The sequence below is a fragment of the Centropristis striata genome, chromosome 7 (genome assembly GCF_030273125.1).
Source record: "Centropristis striata isolate RG_2023a ecotype Rhode Island chromosome 7, C.striata_1.0, whole genome shotgun sequence".
Lineage (NCBI taxonomy): Eukaryota > Metazoa > Chordata > Actinopteri > Perciformes > Serranidae > Centropristis > Centropristis striata.
Window position 1 is genome coordinate 32,861,182 of NC_081523.1, and position 27,915 is coordinate 32,889,096.

Consider the following 27,915-nt stretch of genomic DNA (forward strand, 5'->3'; position numbering starts at 1 on the left):
TGTGTGGATCGGTGGACGCGCAGTAAAGGCTTCATCATGGCACCACTTGGACTAAAAGCCATTGTTGGTGAAAGTAAGTTATTTTATTTGTTTATTTATTTTATATTTGTACATTTGTTATGCTTACATTTTGACATACAATAGATTAATATCGAACCAATTTTATACTGTTGGAGCATATAGCGTACTGTGTGTAGAAGAGCACGAGTAAATCCTGCCTCGCTAATCTGTCTGTGCGGATTAAATGCTTTGACATCATTCTGAAGGGAAGAGAAGTGCAGAAGCAACAGTAGCCACAGTGACAACTCAGTTGTTATTGTTATTATTATTTTTAATGCGCCAATTTGTGCATGTTTTGCATCAATTTACAGTTAAAATGCCTTTACTTTTGTAAATGAAAGCACAAAATCAAGGCCTCAAGTGACTTTTTAAAATATAAATATATTATATTATATATATATATATATATATAAATATAATACAGCAAAGCTCTCAGGCATTCTGTATTAGTTACAAACATTTTATTCAACTTTCCTTGTTTACCTACCGACTCAACACACCTGTGCATTATTAACCTTTCCATCAGGGATGTTGAGGATCTGTGCATCTATTTTGATGCATTTTTAATGCTTTGGTATCTATTTTACATTCAAAGTTAGCAATGTTACTGTCCAGATTAATAATGTTGTTATTAATTAGTATTATTATGAAGCAGAACCAAAATAATTCACATCTGCTATTATAAATAATTTACTTGATTTGACAAGAAAAATACTTGACAAGGAAGGTAGTTGTACTTCCCCTTACCTTATACTCCTACTCGACTATATCTCAGAAGGAAATATATATTACACCTATTAGATGATTATTGTTACTTTACATACTTCAATTATTAAAACTAAATCTAATCAGCTAATAAGAATGTGGTAATATGCGGAGAATCCTATGTTACTACTGTGCTTATGTAGTAGGCTAGGCTAGGCTAGTATTCCCTTGAGATCATCTGACACACACAGCACCAAATGGAAGGTGACTATACCTGTTCAGCATCTGTGCACCAAGATACTGACAGACCTAATATTAATGTTGTGGTCTTTATTTTTATTTTTTTACTACATAATTCCATATGTATTCTTTCATTGTTTCAGTATCAATCTACAATGTTGAAAAAACATTGAAAGAGAAGGTGTGTCCAAACTATATGATGTTATAGTACATCTGGCAACAGTTGAGTGAAAGCAGCTGTTGTATTCTGTGTAATCACACACATCAGCAGCATGAAGAGATGTTGCATGTCGTTGCTGCAGAAAATCTCTTTGACCATATTTGCTTCCTAAATAACAACATCTAATGCACTGTACCTTGACTCATTCTTGTGTCTCTATATTTTAGTGTAAATATAGTATAACAGTGAGGTCAAGCACACACTAGATGACAGGTGAAGCTTTTAGAACCAGTCAACAATCCCACCACCAACTGCCTCGCTTGTTGTCCAAAGATCAGCATAGCTCCCTCCTCCCATGCTCCCGACCTTATCAGGGATGTCTTGATTATTATAAAACATGCTCAACATTTCTGTTGATGGTTACAGTGTCAGCATATTGTCACTCTAACTGAAATGATGCCCATTACTCTGAGGTGTCCAGAGAAATTATGAAAATAATTTAAAAAAATAAAGAAAAACCATTGAATGAGGCGTTGTGTCCAAAAATTTGACTGCTACTGTATTACCTCAGTTATTTGCTTCCAAAACGTAAAATAATAATGTTTTTTATAACTTGCTCTTGGCAGTGACAAAAATGTCTGATAGCTTAGCCTTCGGCAGGCAAACTCCAGCAAAACTCCAGAAATGTATTATATCTAGTAAAGTCACCCAAGGACAAAAAACGAAAACATAATATATTAATATAATGATATTATGCAGCATGTACAAAGCAACAGGATTGATGTGTAGTCATGCTCTGATTCAGAATTCAGAATAAGCATGTAAAATGAATTGTTTTTATTGATTAATAAACTTATTATTGAAAACTAGAGCAGTGCACCTTCAGGCTGATTTATCGGCCTTGCAATGCTAGAGGATACTCATTATTTGGGGGCATAAGCTTAGCTGGGGGCATCATGTTTGAGCTGGCTAGAATGTACAACATGTTGTCTAAAACCTCTTTGTGACATATATTGAATTGAAAACTTGACAAAGAAATTTTTTTTTTTTAATTTGTAAATATAAACTATGGATTCTGAGTTTGATATCTTATATTTTTATTTATGTTTAACACAACATCCCAATTTTTTTTTAATTGTAGCTTGTAACATCTCCAGTTGTTCTGGTCTGTCTTTTCTTCACATTCTTGAATATACTGTAGGGAGCTCAGGAGAGCTATACCTGCCATTTTTAAATTGAGTTAAATTACTATTTCATAAAACTTTGGAGGCTAATCCTAATGCTAGCAGCAGCCCTGCAGGAGACACTAGCACGGAGTCTGTGCCATTGAGTTGTTGAAACAAGACTTAATGGCGAAAATGGAAGAAAAGCTCTGACCAAAACCTCTAAGCCAGGCCATCCAGAGATGGACAGAGTTACCAAGTGCAGTGGAACGAGCAACAAAAAGAGTTGATGCAGATGGACTTGGTCTACACAACCCTTAAAGGAGCATATATGGCCTCACCCCTCTCACAACTCTGTCTTTCTGACTTTATTACTGTGAAGTTGAAAGCAGCATACAGAGCGAGGGTTAAAGTCACCGAGGCAGCTCAGAGGCAGGTACCAGTGTGGCCAGCTGATGGGATTGAGGTACTTCAAGACTGCTTTGACACCACAGACTGGGAAATGTTTAAAAGGCAGCCACCTGGAACAACCACACAAGCATACAGTAATACACATTATCATCTCGCCATTATATTAATTTTATTGGCTATTAGACTATATGAATGAATGAACCCTTTATTGTCATTGCACAGAGTAACATGTACAAGTACAACGAAATTGTGCTATCAACCCGTCCAAACGTATAAAACACCCACAAACAATATGACAGAGGTAAACAGGACAGGAAGACAGGGTATGAAGAGAGAGAAATACAGCACATGTGAGAAGAGGAAAGGAGGAAAAAAGCATGAAAAATGAAATATTCTAACCCCACAGGGAGTTGGATAGTGCACTGCTACACTGTTGACAGCAGCAGGGATTTCCTTCCACATTGCATTTGGTGACACTTTTTAGGCTGACAAACAAAACCAGTTGGTTCTTTAGCACCTGGTACATGAGAGTTTCAATTTCTACCTCGGACAAAACTGGTACAGTTGAACAAGATTCCTGATTCACCCTTTGTCTCACTCAGTGAGATGTTCAAAGAACGTACTGCCTCCGTAATTCAGTTCACTGAAGTATTGGTACAGTGAACTAGAGCCCTGTGAGAGTTGCTGGTTTTGATAACGGACACTTTTATTTTGAAAGGACGAAAAGAGACTTCCTGACTAAATCAAGTGAGATTATACTTTAAAGGTAATGTCAAGGAGTTCAATGTTTTATGCTTTAGCCCCCGAAGAGGCATGAGGTTAGTTTTGACAGTAATTTTGCATATTTAAGTATTTTTTGTTTTTAAATGAGTTTTGGATAAAATTAAACTTAGTAATTCATGCTAGCAAGGTTTGATACAGAGAGCTAGTGTTGATCCAATTAATAGTCTTGTATTTCTGTGTGTTTTATAATTGTTATTGCAACTTGAATTTCGCAAACTGTAGCTTTATCCTACTTAATTCTCAGCTCATCGGCTATTTCATGTATGGCCGTTCGTGAGCAGAACAGAACGCTCAGCCGCGTCGCTCCGGTAAATTACTGAATGATTCGGTGTACAAATATTTTGTACTTATCTTTTTAAAGAACGGATTCTAAAGATTCAGTACACTAAAAAAAGAACTGCCGTTCGCACCACTAGTGTGATTTAGAAATGGTGTCTATGCATTAGTCCAGCAGAGGGCGCTGAACCTTGTGTCCACATACCTCACTCAGCTGCCGTGCATGATTAGCCTGGGTATACCCAGACTGCCTTGCGCGCTCAAATTTAATTTCCAACCTCCATCCAGTCTGGAAACCAGGAAGGATTCTTAGCCCTGTTTTAGGGATCCAATCACAGAGCGGGGAGTGACGGCAAGACGATGACGCGTACTACTCGGCACTTGGAAGCTTGTAGTTTTCCGGATCCAACATGGCTGCTGCAGACGCTAAACTCTCTTTAGCTGTAGATGGTGTTTTAAATAGTTTAGAGCGAAAGTTGAAAGGCGAAAGGTCTCTCGGCGGCTCCGCTGAGATCACCGGCGTTATGGTAGCGGGGCTATTAGCGTCGCTAGCGGCTATTAGCGCCGCTAGCGGCTAATAGCTAATAGCCGATAGCGGCTAATAGCCCCGCTACCGCGGACAGCGGAGCCGCTGAGAGGCCCGCAGCAGCTTGTTTATTGCCCATAAAATCAGTGGATGTGTGTGGCTGAATGACATGAGGGGGAATAAAGCGTGAAAATAAATAATCTTGCAGAAAGCGAGAACTGGAGGAGCAAAGCAGCAAACAACACTCTCTCACAGACACACACACAACAAACATCCATTTCTGTTCCTCTACTACGTCATCTGGTATAACTGATCTGATTGGCTAAGAGCTACCTACAGACGCTTTTGATAGACATTCTAAGCATCCAATAAACGGCTCTGGAGGATCGTAAACCACACCTCCTCTACGGAGAAATCCATTGCTCGTTGCCAGACTAGACCTCATTTGAGAATAGTCTGGTGTTAGCCAGGCTAGTGCATGATGGCAATTCTGTGACAATGTAACAACGTAATCATGCGTGGAATCATCACATTTGATGAGGCATTACAGAGGGCGCTCCGACTCTATTTCTTACTGTGTGCACTCTGGCACACTACGCTTCGCAGCAGTCACACTTCCAGCTTAACAGTAAGCTGGAAACTAGTTTGTTTTAAAGTTAATGATGAGATGATGATGATGATGATGATGATGATGATGATGAGATTAAACTTTATTGTCATTGAACAGAGTACTAGGACAACGAAATGTCCATCAACCCGTCCATACAAATACGTAAACATACATACAATATGACAAAGGGGTGGACAGGACAGGAAGACAGGAATGGAAGAAATACAGCAAAACAAGAGGATAGCGGAACAACATGAGCACATATTCAATACACTACTCAACATGAAAAACTCTTGACTTGCAAAAGGGGAGGGGGCTGGGGGAATGGCGGTAGCCAGCGCAGACAAACAGCCATCCGGTCCTGCAGCCATGGCAGCGCTGGTCACAGACCCGCTTGTCATTCTGGGGGTACAAAGCAGCGCAGGCGTTGGATGGGGGGTAGGGTGGGTGACTGCATGTCTGTATATGTGGCCGTGTGTGTATGCAGTCAGTGCCTCAGTTCGCAGGAATGTCATAGGGATAACAATGACAAAACAATAACAAAATAATAAACAATGGCTCGACTCTTCTCCATTAACTCTAAAAAAACTGTCAGGGTTTGACACCAAGTATGAATTCGTTCTAAAATGAATACGTTCTAAAAGCATGTCATATCCAGGTCGGCAAACTAGTCACCTTTGGGCAAATTTAAAAAAACTTGCCTCCCTTGTCAATCAGACCATTGTCAGTGGATGTGATGTGATGAGTCACTTAGCTGGCTAAATTAAACAAAGTCAAAGACCTAGTTAAGGTCACAGCATCACAGGAGCAAAAACCTCCTCCACTCGCATCTCTTTCTGTTCTTTTTCCTGCTCCTCTCTGTTCTCCTGCTGCTCTTTGCTCACTCTCTCCTCTCCTGTCTGATATGGTTACATTGAGTTACATTAATGTGAAAGATTGGTCACATGACCAAAAAGGACATTAAAATATTACAGTAGCCAACAACATTAGAGACAAACTTTAGAATTAGCTATAAAATATTTTTCTTTCTTTCCTAAAACGTCAGCTGTAACGTTACCTGATCATCATCCTCATCCCGTGCTTTCTCTTCTTCGGAAAATACCTTCACAAACTCAACTGAAAATACAACAAGATATATTTTAACACATAGCTTATAGCTACAAACACTGTCAACGTTTATTGAAGTAACATCGGTATGATTCACTGAGTTTGCTACTACAATAGATACACCTCGCTAGTACCTTTTGCCTTTAAAAGTGCCTTAATCCTATGTAGCATATATTCAAGTTGCTGGAAACACAGAGGTTTTGATCCATATTTAAATGATAGCATGCCACAGATTTGTGAATTATAGCCTCAGTTTCCTGTTCTAAGCTTACCCTAGTGTGGTCTTCTGCTGCTGTAGCCCATCTGCTTCAGAGATGTTCAGAAATAGTCTTCTGCAGACTTTGGTTGTAACGAGTGGTTGTTTGAGTTTCTATTTCTGCCTTTCTATCATCTCCAACCAGCCTGGCCATTCTCCTCTCACCTCCAGCATCAACAAGGCATATTGGCCCCGGAAAACTGGCTCTCACTGGATATTTACTCTTTTTCAGACCACACGATGGACGTTTCATGTAAATTGAATGATACTTGTCACATAAGGCTAAATTCAAGTTGGTAGTTGGTAGCTCTATGATAATGACTCAATATGAGCATTTTGATGTCTTCAGGCCTCGATTGTGGTCAGCAACTTCCTCTCTCATGGCATAATGCAAAATCCTCTCGCCATAGCAACACAAAAAACACTAAAGTTTCTTTTGCCATTAAAAAACTCTTGAGATTTGTCTGAACAAGTTTGAGATGGAGAGTTTCAAAAAGTTGAATTCTTGTTGAGTGTCTAAAATGCAACAGAGCATCTCTCCCTCCCTCTGCTCTCCTGCTGTGTGCCGGTACAGGCCTCTAGTCTAGTCACTCTAACTCTAGTAACTATGGTTACTAGCATCAACGTCACCATGTCATTCTGTCAGGACTGAATCCTGAATGTTTTGAGTTTAACCTTGAAAATAATTCGTGAACCTGTCAAATAAAAGCAAATAAGGCACATAATAAAGTTTGGCAGAAAAAAACAAGTTGGAATTCATGACTTAATGTATTTATTTGACCACTCCATGTGCTCTCAATGAATATCACACTGTAAACCGATACAGCACGACTGTCCCATATTGAAGAATACATGGAAATCTATTTTGTGTTTGGACACTTCAGTAATAAATTATTTTAGACTATAATTTAGACACTTTCTAATCAATATTCTATTAGCTGTAATACCAGCTGTTCAAAAGCATAGACCAACTTAAAAAACAATGTGAAATTGTGGAATTACAAAGCATTTCATATGCATGTAAACATAATGGCTTACTGATTAATTATATTATACAGTGAACTATTAGTGCATGTTATTTGATTTTACAGGACTAATTCCAGAGACAGTGTGAGTAAATGCCCAGTTCAGTAAATTAGTTCAATGAGAGAAACAATTGGACAAAAAATAAAAATTCTCATTGCAACGAATACATATAGTAAGCACTACAGTTACTGCATCACTCTGTTCAGTGGCATCTATGTAACATTATGGCTCAACAACTTTACATTTATAATCTGTATTGACCATAGATTGACTTTTGACTACAGAGTTGATGAGTGAAAGGTGATTTTTTTTTGCACACTTGAAACTAACAGCCCTGATACTTTTTTGGACTAAATCCGTGATTTGTGTGTGTGTGTGTGTGTGTGTGTGTGTGTGTGTGTGTGTGTGATTCTGAGGGTATGGAAATTTGGATAGAGTTTTTGTTTAAAAAAAAAAAATGCAAATTACATAAAGTCAGGTAGCATCCCACCTTTCTCGTATGGTTCTACTTATTACTATACATATACTAGAGGATTATCTATCATTACATATTACGTCATCCACAATTGTTGTTGGCTTATAATAATGATGTGGACCCAGTGTCAAGATAATGTGCTTATAACACCTGAGAAGCAGCTCTTCCAAGTGTAATGTCACTCTGGCTCTCAGTTGGAACCAGGACATGTTGACTTATTTGGGAGAACAAGTGCTGTGTAGTCATCTGTGTGTGTGTGTGTGTGTGTGTGTGTGTGTGTGTGTGTGTGTGTTTGAGCCAGTGATACTGCTTCCTATTGACGTCACATCCGCTGACACAGAAACGGCCCAGAATATCGGTGGGGAGCAGCGCATGGGATAAAAGGATTAAGAGGATTGGCAGATTAGAAGCAGTGATTGCAGTGGGCCTGTCCCTTCCAGTACTGAGTCCCTTCATGTTTAGTCGGACAGAAGGGACAGAGGATTAAACCTCCAGTGAGAGAAACTGGGACTCATCAACACAAGTGACAGGTTGTAAAGTTCTGGATTGTGACACATCTCCCTATACTAGTCTCTAATAACTTCAACCCCCTAATATTGATTATATCACATAATATTTTGTCGCTATGTTGATCCAGTTTCACAGATCATCTCAATTTATTGTCCCTTTGTTTTCCTGTTACAGGAAGCGTAGGCATACACTACCCCTAGTGGGACAGAATTTGCCCTTTTTTTTTTTTGCATGCGTGGTTAGGGCGGGGAACGTCTAAAAAATTACCAGTACCAGTACCAATTCCATCCATCCATCCGAACTTGGGTCGCAGGGGCTGACACATAGGGGAGAACATGCAAACAAAAAGCCAGGGGTGAACCGGCGGCCCTCTTGCTGTGAGGCCTAGTTCTTCTTCTTTTTGTCTTATTTTATGGTTTTATTCAATACCTATTGTGAATGGAAGCATTCAGTTGCATACAATACCACCACCAACGCATTTATTTTCAGACACCACAGGCGTACAGTATAGCCATAATTTCAAAAGTATTCCGTCAAATAGAGCACCTTTGACTTCACCACACCACAAACTATTGGTTATAGCTGATGCAGAAGTTGGCCAATCACATGTCGCTTAAATTGAAGAATGATTGTGAGGATTAGATGCAAAGAAAAGCATACAAATAGTCATATTTTTTTCAAATGTTGGTACAAAAAAGTATCAAATGCAAGTACTGGAGAAATTACCATTCTATTTTATACTGGGTTATTTTGGCTGATACCTTAACAGGGCTGAGTACCAATACCCAATCCTATGGGTGGTCAGTATGTACTGTTACAACCCTGATTCCAAAAAAGTTGAGAACTGTGTGAAACATAAATAGAAACAGAATGCATCACATTTAAATTCCAGTGTGTATATTATACAAGAATGTACAAGTCAGTTGGAACATGAAATAAAATTCTTTGTACAATTTTCAATTGAAAATATGTAATAATTATAATAAGCAAATTGTCAAAAATTTACATAAAACATATTTGTGATAATGTCCCAACTGTTTGGGAATCAAGGTTGTATTTTGTTATGTGGTATCCAGTTTTAATGTTGGTGTCTTGACTGATCATTATATCATTATATTTTCCTTCTTTACAGAGATAATGAACAATGTCATCAAGAAGGCAAGAGAAAAAGGAAAATGGAAGGTAATGGTCCTGGTATTCTGATTAAATTTGGCAACATTCCTGTTTGATCTTGACAGTTAAAATCAGTACAATGATTTAAGATATCAAAATAAAAATATTAATAAGGCCCCTGATATGTTTCACTGTGTTACAGGTGCTGGTGGTGGACAAACTGAGTATGAGGATGATTTCATCCTGCTGTAAAATGACAGACATCATGTCAGAGGGAATCACCAGTAGGTATAACCCAGGTCCCCTTAGTTTACTTCAGCTGCAGCTATGAAATAACTTTAATAAAATGTAGGTAAGGTGAATTGAATTAACTTCAGCTAGAAAGCATTATGACACCCATTACCATATGGATCATGGATTGCATTCAGCAAATATTTTTTCGAGTTTCTTTTAAAAGCACAGTAATTGAGATAACATTGATAAACTAGAAAATTTCCTCTGGGGAAATTTTGAAAGGGCCACGGGGGCTACTGCCGGTGTGTGTACACTATGATGAGATTCTCCAGAGATTTAAAACTATGCCCTTTAACCTCAAAGTGTGTGTGTGTGTGTGTGTGTGTGTGTGTGTGTGTGTGTGTTACCCCCGAGCACTGGTCCCTACAGCTATTGCTGTATGGGACCAGTGCTCGGTGTGATTGCCCCGAGGCCCTAATAATGTGAAAAGGAGGAATTGGTGCAGTGAAGTGAGCTTGTTCTTCAACCACCATCATCTCGCTTCTCTTCATCTCGTCATTGTGGGGTTGACATGATAAGTGACCCCACGGTCAATGTTTCTGTTTACCTTTACTCTCTGTAGGTCTTTAAGAATATTTTATATATTAATTAATAAAAAATGTAATTATATGCTATTTAATATGTCTTAATAAAGCCATCGGATCCTCTGTCAATACATAGGATATGTAATAATAATCATTTTTGCATCTTAGAGCTTCAGAAAGCAATTCACTGATGCAGCAATTTCCTAATTATGATTCTTTAAAAAATTAAACCTAGTCAGAGATTTACTCTGGCGCTTTTCTCTGTCACTTTCTCCGCTTTTTATTTCTCCATAACGATCACTTCGTTCACTTCGGTCACTTCGCCTTCACAGGTGGAGGCTGCAGTTAGCAGAAGTTAGCGGTTAGCTTTAATTTAGCAACAACTATGCTCTCTGTCGATTAGGAAACTTCACTTATTAATACAGCAACATTTTAATTGGTAAGCTTTACAGCTGTGCACTTTTTTCACTTTAGACTGAGCCAAGTTCCACTCTAAATGCTTAGCGAAGCCAAAAATACCTGTTTGATACCTTACCTTCACAGACATAAGGTAAGGGGCATTACCCTACAAGTTGTAGGTTTTATGACTGTAATGGGAAACACGCGGGCCTCTGCAGTATAACAGATATATAAATAATGCATAATAACCACACAAATTATTACAAAAGTTGAAGGAGATTAAAGACAGTTTAAGTGCTCTCAACTTAATTTTCTACAAGATGAAAACCACAGTTCTAATGCAGTAGTGCTGATCGATGAGTCATGTTTTTGTCCCTGTGCTCTCCAGTTGTAGAAGACATAACCAAGCGGCGTGAGCCCTTGCCTAGCATGGAGGCCATCTACTTGATCACACCATCAGATGAGGTAATTGTTACTGCTACAGGCTGTATGATTCTACGGTACAGTATACACATGGTCTCCCCGACTTACTTCGGCCTACAGGATTTTGCCATTTTGTCCAGCAACTCAGAAAGGACACTTCAGTCATTTGAATACCTTAAAATACAATTCCGATGGGTGTTATGGTGATTAAAATGTATTGTACTTTTAAATGTTATTACCAGGATGATTTTTGTGTTTAAATATTTCCTTTTATTAACTTTTAAAATTAACATTGTTCTCTGCTGTCTCAGTCTGTTGAAGCTCTGATTGACGACTTCAGAGACCCACAGACTCCAAGGTACCGGGGAGCTCACGTCTTCTTCACTGACAGTGAGTTAACCCATTCCACACCAACAAAATATGGATGCAGTATTGTTCATTGAGAGTTAATATTTGAACATTTAGCTTAGGGTTGGAGTTTTCATGTTTTTCATGTTTCAATGTTATACTTTAGAGATACCTAAAATGTTTCCCAAGGAGCTGCTGCTGCATTGGATGCTTAACCCATTGAAATGAAGCATATATGCTCTGACAGAACTTTAACATGATCAAGTCCTTTTTTTGTCAACTAGTGGGAGCAACTAGAGTGCATAGCTGCACAGTTATTGATTAGATGTTCTCACGTGCCTCCAATTTTGGATCTCACACTCCCTCACACCTCTCTTTCTCCTTCGTTGATGACAGTACATCAGTTAATAAGAGCCTAATGTCTCTGCTCATATCCACTTAGGTGTTAGACAACTTTCAAACTTTCATTGGTTCTGCATGAAAAATCATATTTCCTCACTCAATTTCATAAGATCACTTTGATGATGCAGTGGGGCTGCAGACACACAACTCAGAGTCATCCTGTAAAAACATGTTAAACCTGGCTCAACTTTTGCAATGCAATACAGCATCCTTGTAGATCCAGAAAAAAACAGTATTTGCATTTAAATTTGAAAAACGTAGGTTCTGTCTTATAGGTTAGAATGTAAAGTCGACATAAAAATTATATGTTTAAACCAGTTAATTTGATACTCAAGCTTTGTTGATGTTTGGTTGGACCACTGACACTTAAAGTTCATTGTTGTTACTATGACATGAACTCTAAACTAACCAAAGTCATGTTTCCACTTTTTGTTGTAAAGAGCACTACGCAATAGAAAGAAAAATAGCTAAGATTAGTCACCAAACAAAATCAAAAGGTACGTTAACTAGGAGAAAGCATCATGTGATATGGGGCGGCTGTGGCTCAGTTGGTAGAACGGTCACCCACTGAACGGACGTTTGTTGGTTCTATCCCTGACCTTGGCAGCCTACATGTCCAAGTATCCTTGAGCAGGACACTGAATTGCTCCCGTTCATCGGTGTGTGAATGAATTCCCAATGGTGGCAGATGGCACCGCATAGGGTAGCCTCTGCAGTATGAATGTGTGTGTGCATGGGTAAATGAGCGCAGTCTATAGTGTAAAGCACTTTGAGTGGTGGCAAAGCAACTAGAAAAATGCTATGTAAGTGCAGGTCAATTTACAATTTACCATATATACACACCCTTAATCTGCAGCTATAGTGAAAAATAACAATTGTGACATCGCATTTGTAAAGCCAAAAAAACATAGTGATCGCTCACAATTGCAAACTCTATAAATTGGTTGTTAATTACAAAGCTATATAGCCCTTTATATTTGCTTCCTAATGTGACATGGAGCATATTTAAAAGCTATTGCTAACTTAATTGCATTATATTTTACATGTTAACAGACACCCTCCATTCAGTTGTGTGTCTGCTTGTCTATTTGAGCGGCAGGTCAGTAATCCTCTGTGTCTCCACTTGTGATAAACAAATCAAAGTCATCATAACTGTCAAAGGGGTCCCTATTTTACAGTCTATGAGGGTAACCTATTATGGAGAATGTGCTCTTCATCCTCCAAGTTATGTCACCTTTCAAAATGATGTGCCCTGACAGTTGCTATTTTGTGGAGGACTTTAAACCTACTAAGCGTCAGGTGTAAGATTGTAAGATTATAACTTATTCTTACATTGGAATTATTTAAGTTGATGCAACACCTAAAGTGCTAGTAGTCTGTAAATTCCAACCCAAGTTAGAAATTACATACAAACTATGCACTTATGCATAGCTTGTGCAACCCACTGCAGTGCCTTAAATAACACTCTCTTGAACCCAAAAACACCGGGGTCCTGGCTTGGGTCTCAGTTATTAAGACAGGTCTAGGCCCCAGTGTTCTTCCACTGTCACAGAAGAAATAATAAAACTACTTATGTGTTGTATTCTCCATTACTTTTAAACTGACCTTTATGTATAAACAACCTGTAATTTAAGAAAGTTACATTCAGATTGAAATGTTTTTCTACAATTGTTGCCAGCAATCCCAGACATGTTGTTTGGACTGTTGACCAAATCCCGAGCCTCCAAAGCCATGAAGGCCTTGACTGAGATCCACATCGCCTTTCTGCCCTATGAATCCCAGGTAAAACATTGTCTAATGTCTATCTCAAATATGATGGGTCAGCAGTCAACAGTCTGCCTCTTTCTTGTTGCTTTAAGTGGTGTTTGTTTTCATGATAAAATAGAGTAGGGTATTTTTGAATTGCATTATTTCAATCCTGTGTCTGTGTACGTTACATCATCATCTATGAACTGTATCAACATTATGGAGGAGCATGGATACAGTAAAATGCCTACCAGGTCACCAAGAAGTTATCTGACAAAACAGACGTCTAGTCACTATCGTTTTTGTTGTAATTAATTTAGCAAACACAGTATTAAACAAATAGTACATTTTTTACAACAGTCATGAGCATGCATTTGCCCAATGAAACCTGCATAAACATAGCTGGCTACATTTAGTTGCAAAATGAGAAAACGCATGCTCACAGTGTTTAAGTATGCCATAGAAACAGGCAGACTCCCAGTGTCGCTGGGCAGGCACTGATTATTCTTTTACCCAAGCAAAAATCACGAACTTTGCAGCTCGTACAGGCCTCGGAAAACAAACAGACACTCATTCTCTCATAACTCCCTCACCCTATGATTGACACAGTTGCTCAACTGAGAGAGGAACAGTGCTGAAGAGGATCACACCAAAAGTGTTTTGTGTTGGATAAGCCTGAGCCTTCAATCCTCTGCTGTTGTCTAGTAGTTTTAATCCTGAGGGGGAGGGACACATCATATCAACTCATACCTACCCCTCTGCCCTCCTATCATCGGTTTACCTCATTGGTTGACAGAACCAATGCTCATACTCTGCAGCCAATGGGAGTATTGGTTAGATGTGTGACGGGAGAAAGCAGTTCTCCATTAGGAACTGTGGCAGCTGATTAGCTCATTTAGTCATCTGCTCATTCAATCGCCACATTAATATTTAAAAGGCCTGCTCCACACGACTTTCCCCACTTTCTCCTGCACTGGACTCATGTGAAACATTGCACATATTTATATTTACTGTATAATAATAATAATAATAATAATAATAATAATAATAATGATAATAATGCATTTTATTTATAGGTGCCTTTCAGGACTCTCAAGGTCACCTTACAATAAACAATTAAAAACAAAACAATAATAATAAAACAGCAATGGCAGTAATAATAAACAATAAAACAATTACAAATTAGAACAATAAAAACTACAATGACAGTAATAATAAACAACACTAAAACAGTACAGAAAAAATTGTAAACTAAAACTTAGGAATATATTAGGTGTAGGCTTGTCTAAACAGGTGCGTTTTGAGATGTGAAGGTTGAATGTGTTGGTAGAGACCGGATTTACTGAGGGAGTTTGTTCCAGAGTCGAGGGGCAGAGCATCTAAATGATCTTAGTCCCATTGTGGTTAAATGGGCGGAAGGGGTGTATATACTGTATATTATTACAAATCACTGCAATTTGCATACTCGTTTTGGCATACCACTAGTGGATGTAATGTCATTGTTGTTTGTTTATGTCTTAAAGTTCAAATTTTTACTTTTATTTCATAGTATTTCATTTTAATTTTATCTTTTTTTATTTTATTATTCTATTTATTTTTATTATCTTAATCTGTTTTACTCTGTACATGTGCTGCTGCAATACCTGAATTTCCCCCACGGGGATCAATAAAGGAATTCTTACCTTATCCTATCTTAATTAGTGCCAGTGTCTGTGTGCCAGTGCCAACATTTTTAGACAAAAGCTTCTAGGGGCCAATATTTCATATTAACTTGTGTGTAATCAATTTGAATGTTGAGGAGCTAAAGCTCATGTTGTCTCTCTGTTATGTCCTCTGTATTCAGGTGTTCTCACTGGACAAAGTGGATGCCTTTCAGGACTTCTACAGTCCCTTCAAGGCTGATGTGAAGAATAACATGCTGGAACGTTGTGCTGAACAGATTGCCACCCTTTGTGCTACACTCAAAGAATATCCTGGAGTTCGATACAGAGGGTGAGACCAGCAAGCAACACTTTTCAATGGTCTTTTTATATTTATCAATAGTCTGAGGCCCTACCAGTGGTCAGTTATTGAAGGCGCAATTGAAATCCTAAGGACCCTAAAGACAAAAGTGCCAGAGGCCAAACGATCCAGGGAAAAATTGTGTGTCGAGTAATCCAGCAAGATTTTTGTGAGGCATATATGGAGGCTTGTGTTGGTGACAAATATGGTGAAGTTCGAAGCCTTGTGAGCGAGCAGCACCACATGACTGATTCAGGCAATGGTTTGCGGGTTTGGCGTGCGAGTCGAAATATAAAGGGTAAATAAAACGCATTGAACCTCCCCTTTCCCCTCACATTTTGTGGACTTGGGACTTTATTGAGCGTTTGTACGTAATCTATTCAGGCTTCTTTTTGTTGTTGTGATGGAACCAGCAAGAAAGAGGAGATTGTCCCCTGTCAGAGATCTCTCCTAATAAGGTATGCACATAGTAATAACTAGCGTAATATAAATTAATGTGACAACATGTGACATGTGATAATGTGTATCCCTTGTTCTAATTTATTAGTGTTGTCCCTACTTAACGAGTCATGAAGCTTCGGGCCCATGAGTAAACCAATTGAATGGAAAGCTTCATTGCTTTATGAAGCTTCATCTGGTGATCACTACAAACTAGAGTCAGTGATTGTTGAAACAGCTGAAAGACTTAATAAAATAGTTTTCTGAATTTCACTGAGTTGCTGCCAACTTTCAATGAAGTGTGACACGCAATTTAACAGTTTTTGTCAATTGAGTCAGGAGTATTTGGCGAAAAGCTTTATAACAGCTGTTTCTGGTTATACTAGAATATTTTAATCTTTAATAAAATGGGTACCTCTGTAAGGATTCCTATAATTACAATCTGAGCCTATTAGTGCAAAACAAGCCCTTTTAGTGGATATTCTTTGATGGTCAAAGTTGTCTCAAACATAGATTGTAGCTCAATGCTGTATCAGTATTCTGGACCCATTCCAAAACCTGTGTACCTATAAGTCATTTACACACCAAAATATCTAAACACAGGGCCCAGGTTTTTAAAAAGACTGAAATGTCCCCCCTTTTCATTGTCTTTTGTCTTCATGGTCATGTGGTGGCTCACTTTTACACGGTGATCTGTAGGCTTTAGCTTCTTTCTCTTTTTAACCTTTTCTTGCTCGCGAGTCAGTTTGACATCTATCTGATATATCCTTCAAACGCATGTTATCAATTTTTTTTAAATAAAACTACACAGTATTTCTTCAGGGAGTTAAATAAGTGACAGTGCAGCCTCCATGCTAGCTCCGACAGCTTGAAGAGCTACAACAAATTAAAGGGAAATGTAATTAACTACAGAACACATAAGATGAAGCAGAACATCGTAAGACAAGATTTTACCATTTTACCAGATTGCAAAACTTAAATACAAATGCTCACCTTGTTGTTCTACTCATATAAATATTCTTAAGGACACTATGATCAAATGAAGTATCATCAGCATGTTAATGGTAAAAAGCAGTTTTTGTGTGATGCTGTATTGCTGTATGTCTGTTGGTTCAGGGAGTACAAAGACTGTGCAGTTCTGGCCCAGATGCTCCAGGAGAAGCTAGACGGCTACAAGGCTGATGACCCCACGATGGGAGAGGTACGTGGAGACGTGGAGTTACTAATGTGAAGAATAATTTACATGTGTTTAATATTCATATATAACATCACCCTTGAATAGTCTGAAATTACACACATTTTACATTAATCCAATTCAAATAATTCATTGCTACAACTCATGTTTGTGGAGTTTCATGTTTTGAGGATTATATGCTCCTTTTATTGGTCAAGAGGCTCTTTCAAACTGACCAATAAATCATTTAATACATTCAATACAACAATACTGTTAATGTGTAAGCAAAATGATCAGACTTCAGCTGACCTGATCCTAACTTAATTTAGTAATATTGAATAATAAGTTTCAAGTTAAGAGTATGAAACATCCGTCAGTCCTCCACAGTGTGTGTAGTGTTCTATTTCTGTTCTTATGCCTTTAGGGTCCAGACAAGTCACGTACTCAGCTGATCATTCTGGATCGTGGCTTTGACCCTGTGTCACCTCTCCTGCATGAGCTCACGTTGCAGGCCATGGCCTATGACCTGCTGGGCATTGAGAACGACGTCTACAGGTAGAGACGCTACTAAAACAGGTCTAATTGCTGCCATGAATCACTGAGCTCAGGATGCATGTGTCATTTCAATAATTGTTTGAGTGTTATTACTTAGTTTGGGTTTATATTTAAGTGAATTAAGGTATTTTATAAATTCCTCCATCATTTACACGACCTGTTTATCAGAAACATTGAAACAACATTCAGTGTCAATCTGTATATTTTGTAGGTACTTTAATCAAGAGAAAGACCCTTCCTCTTAGATACATGCATACAGTCTGAACCTTTCTCTCTTTCTGTCAGCTTTGAAACTAGTGGGATGGGAGAAACGAGAATGAAGGAGGTATTGCTGGATGAGGATGATGACCTGTGGCTGACTCTGAGACACAAACATATTGCAGAAGTGTCAACGTGAGTGGCTTTTATTTTCTACTCACATATACACACTGATGGCATTGTTAAACAACTACACCTTCCTCTACCACAAACCTACAGCTCTGTCACAAAGCTGTCAGAGCATTTTCTGATTTTCCTTTTCTGTCTCTGTCTTATTCGTTGGCACAGAGCTGTGACTCGTTCTCTGAAAGACTTCTCTGCCAGCAAAAAGATGAACACTGGAGAAAAGGTAAAGGACATGCTATTTGCTTGAGTTTTAGGATCTGTTACTGTGGTTCTACTACTACCTGTTGTTCAGTCATTTAAAGATGGAGTGGAGTAAAGAATCACAGAGAAGACTTTACTTGCATTTTAATCAAGCTAAGCCTAAAAGCCTGAAGATTCCGATAAAGTTGGGACCTTGTATGAAATATGAAGAAATAAAGTTAAAGACACTTAACCTTTTCCACTCCACCCCTCCCTGCCATAGTCCCATTTTAGGAGAAAGATGGCTCTTTAGTAGGAGACACCATGTGATAAGTTTCCTTCTTTTAAAAAAATATAACACACTACATGTGCTGCTTGAGCAGTGTTCGAAAACTCGTCACTTATAAAGCTAGCTTACTTAGCAATTGGTAGTTATAGCTATGTACAAAAAAGTAGGACCTGAAATGACCACCACTTTTGCAAGAAACAACTAGAGGAAAACATGTCTTGTACCTGATGAAAAGAATCAGGGCTGGGAGAGTAGCCACCAATGAAGCAGGAGCCCAATGTGGGTTCCAGGAGTGTGCAGAACCAAGCACACAGGCCGACTCACTCAGTGCTGTCGAATCAGGGAAACGTCACACAGCTACAGGAAGAGAGGGACAGAAACCAGAGACAAAACTTGTGGTTGGGGACCAAAGGCTGAGGCATTTACTGGGAAATTGTCAGAGCAGGAGGGTCCGAGACAGGCAGGGTCGGCAACAAGAAATCAGTCCATAAAGAACAGCTGGAAAGTCAGGCATATATCCAATTAATGATCTGGCAGTGAAAGTATGTGAGGCAGGAGTCTTTATACTGGCTTGATTGGTGATCTGAAGCACCTGAGTAGGGCTGATGACCTGGGAGTGGTGTGCAGGTAGAGTTAGAGTTGGGCTGATAAGGTGGGACTGGCAGAGACATAGGCTGCAGGAATGAGCAGGAGGGTGCAGCGCTGAACTGTGACATATACTTCTACACTTATATAGCTATACACTTCTTTTATAGCTATACACAAGATAAAAGTATGCAGTGTGCAGGCACACTCATTGCCTTCACTCTATTGTATACATCTAAAATTATATAATCCAGAACAACATATCTCATCCTATTAACATATGCTTTTATATTTAAAATGTCCATCTGTAATGGAACTAGTAATTGCAGTATATTATAGTAGATACCACCACTGAAAGTTATGATGAATTAACTTTGTAATTCATCAATCACACCATCACTCAAGTATATCATTCATCTGTATCTTTCAGACCACCATGAAGGAACTGTCCCAGATGCTGAAGAAGATGCCTCAGTATCAGAAAGAGCTCAGCAAGGTAGGACACAGTTACAGAATGCCATGTTACTGTTTTCATCTAAAGCATCATGAGAATTTAACCAGCCAACCAGAGCAGAGCTGGTGTATCACCATAGACTGTATATAAGAAGTGGACGTAGCCACCATAAGGACACAATTGGTTTGTGCACTACCATTTCTGTTTATCTCTATGTGTCTGCCCTGGCTAACTGTGATACCAATGTCAGCTGGGATCAGCTCCGAACCCCCATAACAAGGGTTAGGATTAGTGATTAAGGATGGTGAATGAATTAAATAATTAATGGAAAATTAAAAAGGCCCCTGTCTGATGGACCTTCAACTCACACCTACGGAAGAATTTCTCTAGCATTCCGGGTGAGGTTGAGAACATGGAGTCCGAATGGGCCATGTTCAAAGTCTCAATTGTTGAAGCGGCTGGTAGGAGCTGTGGTCCAAAGGTCTTCGTGCCTGTCGTGGCGGCAACCCAAGGGAGGCCGTCAAGCTGAAGAAGGAGGCCTTTCAGTCTTGACTGGCTGAGGGGGCTTCGGAAGCAGCAGACAGGTACCGTTCAGCCAGAAAGGCTGCAGCTGCGGCAGTCGCTGAAGGACAAACTCGGGTATGGGAGGAATTCAGGGAAGCTATGGAGGAAAACTTTCAGTCGGCCTCAAAGAAGTTCTGGAAAACCGTCGGGCGACTCAGGAAGGGAAAGCAGGGCTTGGCTTAAGCTGCTGAACTTCTGACCCGACATGGGGATGTCGTCAGACGGTGGAAAGAACACTTTGAGGAATTCCTTAATCCAGGCAGAGTCTGAAGACTCAGGGGAAGACTCATCAATATCGCCGGCAGAAGTCGCCGAGGTCGTTAAAAAGCTGCCGGTGGCAAGGCACCAGGGTTGGATGAGATTCGCCCTGAGATGCTGAAGGCTCTGGACACTGTTGGACTGTCATGGTTGACATGCCTCTTCAGTGTCACATGGAGTGACACTGAACCAGTGGAATGGTGGTTCCCATTTTTAAAAAGGGGGACTTGAGGGTGTGTTCCAATTACCGTGGAATCACACTTCTTAGCCTCCCCGGGAAAAGTCTACTCTGGGGTGCTGGAAAGGAGGCTCCGGCTGATTGTTGAACCTCAGATTCAGGAGGAACAATGCAGCTTCCGTCCCGGCCGTGGAACAGTGGACCAGCTCTTTACCCCTGCAAGACTTCTGGAGGGGTCATGGGAGTTTGCTCATCCAGTCTACATGTGTTTTGTGGACTGGAGAAGGCGTATGACTGTGTCCCTCGGGGTGTCTTGTGGGACTGCGGGAATATGGGGTACCGGGCTTGTTGCTACAAGCTATCCGGTCCCTATATAACCAAAGTCAGAGCTGTGTCCACATACTCATCACAACGTCAAACACGTTCCCAGTGGGTGTTGGCCTCCACCAGGGTTGCCCCTTGTCTCTGATTCTGTTCGTGGTCTTCATGGACAGGATCTCAAGGCACATCGGGGGGGAAGAAGGGATCCCGTTTGGTGACCTTAGAATTGCATCTCTGCTGCCTTCATTTTACATATTTCTCTGCACAAATTTATGAGCCCTGAAAAATAAACTGTCTTTATTTCAATATCTGTTGCAGCTAATTGTGTTCTCTGTCTCAATCTCACTAACAGCATCTCCCCTCTCTGACCTTATTAGTATTCAACCCATCTCCACCTGGCTGAAGACTGTATGAACCGCTACCAGGGTACTGTGGACAAACTCTGTCGTGTGGAACAGGTGAATCACACATAAGCCACACATTATTAGAGCAATAATGTGGAAAGTGAAGGAACTTGTCTCGGTGTGGCATTCCAACATAAGCAAACGTGATTACTTGCTTTCTTTCCACAATGATATCAGTGGATGGAGGATTTTAGGGTACTTTAACCCATGTAATAAATACAGTCTGGACAGGGTTCTAGTTGTAGCCCACAGTAAGATGCATCCTTTTTTGTATAAGGCCTTGTGTGAAACCTGGAAACAGCTAGCCTGATTCTGTCCAAATTTAAAAAAATGACCTACTAATCTGCCCCTCTCCTGCCTGTCTGCTGGTAAGCTTCCACTACCTAGCAGCCATGCCCCCTCATCAGCTCAACTCACCTCACCTGCACTGATGAGCCTGGCAGTATTTAAACCCTGGCTGCCTGCTCTTCAGTACCAGATTGTTCTATGTGATGCAAGACTTTCCAGCGTTTCTTCCCTGATTGAGCTTCTGTTACTAACCCTGCCTGTTTCCGACTTGCCACCCTTGTCTCTGCCCCAATGAATCGCCTCAGCCCTCTGTCCCCGAATATGAGTTCAGCCTGTTGTCTCCCTGGTTCTTGTCTGCTCGGCTCTGTGGCTGTGGCTCTGTCATTTTTCCAGCAAAAACTGAATTCTATCTACAGCAACCTGGCCACTTCTCCATCTCTCCCTCCCCCACCCCCTTGCCCTCCCTCTACCTGCCTGCCTCTGTCACAGTTCTCCTAAATCTCACCCAATGACCTACCCGTCCCACCTAACTAAGGCATGTCAATTATTATTAGTTGGGAGTAAGGAAAAACTGTTGAGTGCTGATTCAGCTATGATAAGTATGGGGCACAATGCTGCTCAAATCATCTTTGTTCTCTTTGCTTATATTGCAAACTATATGTTTCTAACAGCAAAAATGGCATCTTAAAATATTAGTACAACAAATGCAATGAGGTGGGAATTAACCAGAATTATTAAACAAAAGGGAGTTGACTGCTTCTGATGCTTGAAAAGAAACATAAATGTATTATTTGTTGTTTGAATTTTTCATCCAACCGACTTCCAACGTGGCGGGTGTAGTACTAAAGATCCAAATGAATGTAGTGTTAAGTTGATTGGATGAGCATTTCCAAAGAGCATAGCAAGTAGCCATACCATGGTTTTGGCTGTGAGTAGCACTTCCAGGGACCAGGTAGGGAATCTTCAAACATTGCATAGGTTCCCACTCCTAGGGAAGGACACATTGATGATTTTCATTTTCAATCAGGTTTTTCCTGATTCGTTCCTTACTCGTTTGTTAATCAACACATTTTAAAAATTGGATAAGAATTTACACATCAACAAATGTTTAACTAGCATTTAGTCTTAATTTGTTTCCTGGTAACTACTCAAAGTTTTTTGTACCTTATTGTAAAATGTTACCAATGAAACTTACAACCGCAATTTTAAAAAGAAGGTGGGACAGAAATCAATGATTTGCAATTGAATACAGTAGTTTTTTAGTAGAATCAAGGTTGTATGTGGTTGAACATTGTCCTCTTGTGTCTTACATTCTTTTGAAGGATCTGGCTATGGGTATAGATGCAGAGGGAGAGAAGATCAAGGATCCCATGAGGCTCATTGTACCCGTTCTACTGGATGCCAACGTCAGTGTGTCTGACAAGATCCGGATCATCCTACTCTACATCTTCCTTAAGAACGGTCAGACATCCACAGTCCTGTTTGTGCTGTTTTTCATATTAACTCTTTTGGAAGGAGGGATATTCCCATTCCATTATGATCAGAAACGCAGGAAGCGCAGTCAGTACACTCAGTGCACTCAATGGATGCATATGTCTGCATCGACACTTAGTCTTGTGTTTCTTATGTAATTTCTGTATTGTCATTCTAAACACAGACCGATTTCTATTTGGTAAATTTCAGTGAGCAGATAGCAGGGTGAACACAGGATAATAAATAAGAGATAACATGTATTAAAAATGCATTGCACAACAAGTTCAATGTATTTAAGTGTTTAAGTACATTAGCAGCAGTATGGTATATTTATTCTCCTTTGTCCTAAGCAGCTACATTATGAGATAGTGGGGGTAACGGCTACAGCTTTGGGGAGGAAGATGTTCTTCAGTCTGTTTGTTGTTCGATGCTTCTGCATCTCTTCCCCATTAACATTTACATTTACATTTAGTCATTTAGAGGACGCTTTTATCCAAAGCGAACTGCAGAAATATACCGCAGCCAGCCAACCGGATGTGGTTGAGTTATTTTGGCTTCATTTAAGGGAAGCTGTGAGGATGTCCATCATTATATACACTCCATGGTCTGCATTTACATTTTGCATGAATAAAACCATATTTGTAAATGTGCATGCTCTAGCATTTGTGCATGGAGTGGAAGATATGCTGCATGTATTTGTCTGTATGTTTGTGTCAGGTGTGACTGAGGAGAACCTGTGTAAGCTCCTTCAGCATGCCAACATCCCACCAGAGGACAGTGACATCATTTCCAACATGGCCCACATGGGCATTCCCATTGTATCTGAGGTGAGCTATGCTGCCCCTGGACCTCAATGTCTCATTATGAACCATATTTAGCTTAGTCTTGAGCTGGTTGTCCAGTGGTTCTTAACACTGAAGGTATCATGAAACTCCTTCCCTTTATAGAACATGCATTTGTAATTATGACTTTTCCCTAAACCATATACCTAAGTTTAACTTATATAGGGTATAGAGCTTCACTTAAAAAAATCCTCTGTAATTTGCAAAAAAATGTTTTTTTTAGAAATACTAAACCTTGAGATTAAAATAAATTATTTAGGATCATTTCCAGCAGCAGGTATACCAAAATTGTTCTCATCATTTTTGGAGTCAGCAGGACAGTGTATGTAGGACTGAGTCCAAACAAACTACAGTGTGTGCATTTATCTCACGATGTGATTGGCGAGATACAAACGTTTGATAAATCACACGTGAACCCTGTCGTAAGACGAAATATACGTTCAGATCTGCGCTGGTTTCTACGCTCGTTTGATAAATGAGGGCCAGTATGTCTACAGTTCAATTGTGGGCTGACAATTGTTTTGGTTGCTGTGGGTCCTGAACTAACTGTATTGGGCCCATATGAGTTTTTTACATTCACTCAAATGTAGGCTGTCTAGAAAAAAGAGGGAGTTTGTGGTGGGCACAGTAAACCCTCAGTAGACCTCCATGAGCAGCAGTTTGTTGAGAAGGAACTAATATGTAAACATCACCACAACTGATTACAGATGACAGTATGTAATCAGCAAAATCAAAAGATCATTTCAAGGTCATTTTCAACTTCTTGTCTATGACACAGGCTTCTTTCTAACAAATAAAACAGGTGCTATAGCACCTAGGGCTAGTCCTATTATTATTAAATATCCACTTTAGTTGGAAAAGCAACATTTTATGGCTGAATATGTAGTAAGGCTGACATTTTGCAATTGATCTTAACAACAACACACTCGTAACTGTTACAGTGAGTTGATCTGCTGATGTGTGAATTGTAATGCCCAATGAGTAATCAGTGTTGCTTCTTCAAAGGGCACTACTACCAAGAAAGCCAAAAAGCCCGATCGTAAGGAGCGAATCAGTGAGCAGACCTACCAGCTCTCCAGGTGGACCCCCTTGATGAAGGATCTCATTGAGGTACATCTCATGCTGTTACCATGCATGATGCAGTATGACAACACACAAATATTGGGAAATAGTGCTACTGGACACTTCCACTCCAGCCCTTCATACTGTCTTTTTAGTTTGGGGGTTAGGGTTAGAAGATTAATTCCAGAGCACTGTGTGCCAGGTTTTCCAAGTCATAATTATGTCATAAGAAATAATAGATTAATAAAAAATAAAATAAAAACATTATTTCAAATTTAAATTGTGAAAGTGTATAAGAACTTACTTATTTACCCCAGTATGCAGAAATATTCAAATACAATAGGTAAAAGTATCACTTGCTCAAAACTGCATGGTATTAACTAACCCTAACCCTCCCTCCCTCCCAAGAACATTAAAATGTCTAAATCTGTTTTTGGTGCAAATTGTGATCATTTAAATGTGTACCCACAGGACGCCATTGAGGACAAACTTGACCCCAAGCAGTACCCATACATTTCTCAGCGACAAGCGTCTGCCAAGGCCAGCGCTCCATCGAGGTCTGTAGTCTTTTAATACATGGTGCCTATAATGCATGTAACACATGACAAAATATGCTTCCAAAACTCAAAAAAGTAAAAGTAAGTTTATTTAAACCATTGTTATAGTTTTGGACTGGAAATAATAGTTTTCCAATATTGGCTCAAAGGAAAATAATCGACCTGCACTGGAAAAAAATATTACCTTTCAAAGCATATTTTGTATTAATTGCTTCTCATTGGCATTGGTTCTCATCCTCCAGTGCTCGCTATGGTAACTGGCACAAGAACAGGGGCCCCACAGAGATGAAGACGGGACCCAGAATCATCTTATTTATTATTGGTGGGATGGCGTACAGTGAGATGCGCTGCGTGTATGAGGTTACCCAGGCTAATGGCAAGTGGGAGGCCTTGATCGGTGAGTTCACAACTTAACTGAAGAGCAGTACTAGTAAGTAGTGTATCCCTTTTTATATAAGGGCTACTGTTGGTTGATGAAGAAAGATATCTGTAAGATATCTATTGTCGTTTTTATTTATGCTACCTCAGTATTTTATTCTATTGTATTTTATTGTATTTTATCATACTTGAATACCGGACTGCTGTGACAACCGAATTTCCCTTCGGGGATGAATAAAGTAATCTATCTATCTATCTATCTATCTATCTATCTATCTATCTATCTATCGATCTATCGATCTATCGATCTATCTATCTAAGTATAGTCTAGTTTTTATTTAAAGGCTAATCCGTGACCTGTTGAACTGTTTGTTTACTATTTACATAGCTTACTTTTTTACTTCAATATTGTGATGTAGTATTAATTATATTCTTCTTCAGGATAGCATGTTTGATCCAGCTTTGGCTTGACTTGGTAAAACTGTGCAGCTGTTTCAGCAGAGCTTACCTCAATGTAACAGCATTAATCACATTATGTATACCCTTGCTGAACTTTCAGGCTTTTCTCGCCCATAGGTTCGACCCATATTCTCACCCCCCCTAAATACTTAAAGGAACTACAGCACCCGGACTTCCTGGATCCGAATGCCTCTCCAGAAGGCACACAGGAGACACCTGCAGAATGAACATAAATTTGGAAGTAAATATAGTATTTATTATGTTTTTTGTGAACCTGTGTTCCCCCATGTCAATCCATTCGCCCAGTGTCTTTCCGAGCCATTGATCCTTGCAGTAGAGGATCCTGGTCCATGTTTCATATCTCAAAGTGTTATGTCTGCATTTTTGGTAGACATTCTCAATGGTTAACTTACCTGTAGAAAAATATATTCACTGAAAAAAAATCCATGAATTCCTAGTAGATTATTGGCTGTTGTGGTCCTTTCTAACAGGAAATGTGGTATATGATGTGTGGCCTTGGTAAATAGATATGTGTTGCACGGAATAATCCAGAATTGCATTCATTACATATGCATTCCATAAATTATTTATAGGTTCTTATCATGGACAAACAACACTTGTCCTTTGTCATTATTCTGAAAAGTGATGATATATTGTCTTGTGTCTTTCAGGATCCACTGAAATCTTCATTCCTTCTCACTTCCTAAAAGCCCTCAAAGACTTGGAGGAAAAGAGCAGAGCAGTTAAGAAGTTCACAAGTCCCTCCTCAGCCCTCAGCAATCTTTCTCCCCCTGGCACAACACTTCAAATGTACACTTTATGTTGCTAATTCATAAACCAAAATGTGTTTTTAATTTCACAAGTGTGTTGATGTTGATCAAAGTTTACTGGACAAGATTGGATTGTGTTGAATGTTGTCTACCGTGTATATTGTAGGACATTTATTTCTTTGGATAAGCTATGTTTGTGAATTATTTCAGATGACACATGAGTTTAAGGAGTATGGGCTGTTAATGAGAAATAGTTGTAGAGTTAACCGGGAAAAGTATTGCACTGTTTCACAGTTATATCTGAACAAAATGGTCTTTGTTATTGAAGACTAATTCATTTGGTATATTATCTGTGGATTCACTTTGTCATCTATCTGAAGTAGTGCTTTGCTTACAGTTACAACCAAGCCATATTGGACAAGTCAAATCCAGTCAGATTTCCGGTGGTCTATTATGGCACATTTAGCTTTAGATCAAGCATAGTGTAGTTGGTTTGTCTTGTGCATTGTCTCAGTATACAGCAGTTTGTTTTACTGTAGAGATTTAGTTTCCCTTTTCCTTTTTTCTCAGTGTTTGACCATAATTTTGTGATATTGTTATTGAGTAGTTATTTTTTGTCACTAGCAGTTCACTGTGTATGAAGAGAGATGTCAGTATTACGACAAGTATGTGCTTGTATGTCCACATCCATGAATATTCCATCCTGCAGGACGTCTGTTAGGTAATAAAGTGGCTTCCATTGAA

At 39.4% G+C, this 27,915-nt stretch overlaps 1 protein-coding gene across 2 annotated transcripts; it reads left to right on the top strand.

Moving 5' to 3' along the window:
• On the top strand, positions 1-27,915 carry stxbp1b (syntaxin binding protein 1b). 2 transcript variants are annotated; one of them, XM_059338140.1, is made up of 20 exons: positions 1-73; positions 9,441-9,490; positions 9,624-9,705; positions 11,027-11,103; positions 11,373-11,451; positions 13,490-13,593; positions 15,401-15,549; positions 17,113-17,197; positions 17,595-17,725; positions 18,011-18,118; positions 18,272-18,332; positions 19,594-19,659; positions 21,316-21,396; positions 22,953-23,091; positions 23,821-23,930; positions 24,951-25,055; positions 25,479-25,564; positions 25,807-25,961; positions 26,519-26,642; positions 27,073-27,915. In XM_059338140.1, exons 1-19 carry the CDS (start codon positions 37-39, stop codon positions 26,626-26,628), a joined length of 1,815 nt encoding a protein of 604 aa, XP_059194123.1. In that variant the 5' UTR covers positions 1-36; the 3' UTR covers positions 26,629-26,642; positions 27,073-27,915. The 2 variants fall into 2 exon arrangements, with proteins under 2 accessions (XP_059194123.1, XP_059194125.1); XM_059338142.1 differs by lacking the exons at positions 1-73; positions 9,441-9,490 and having other exon boundaries at positions 9,651-9,709.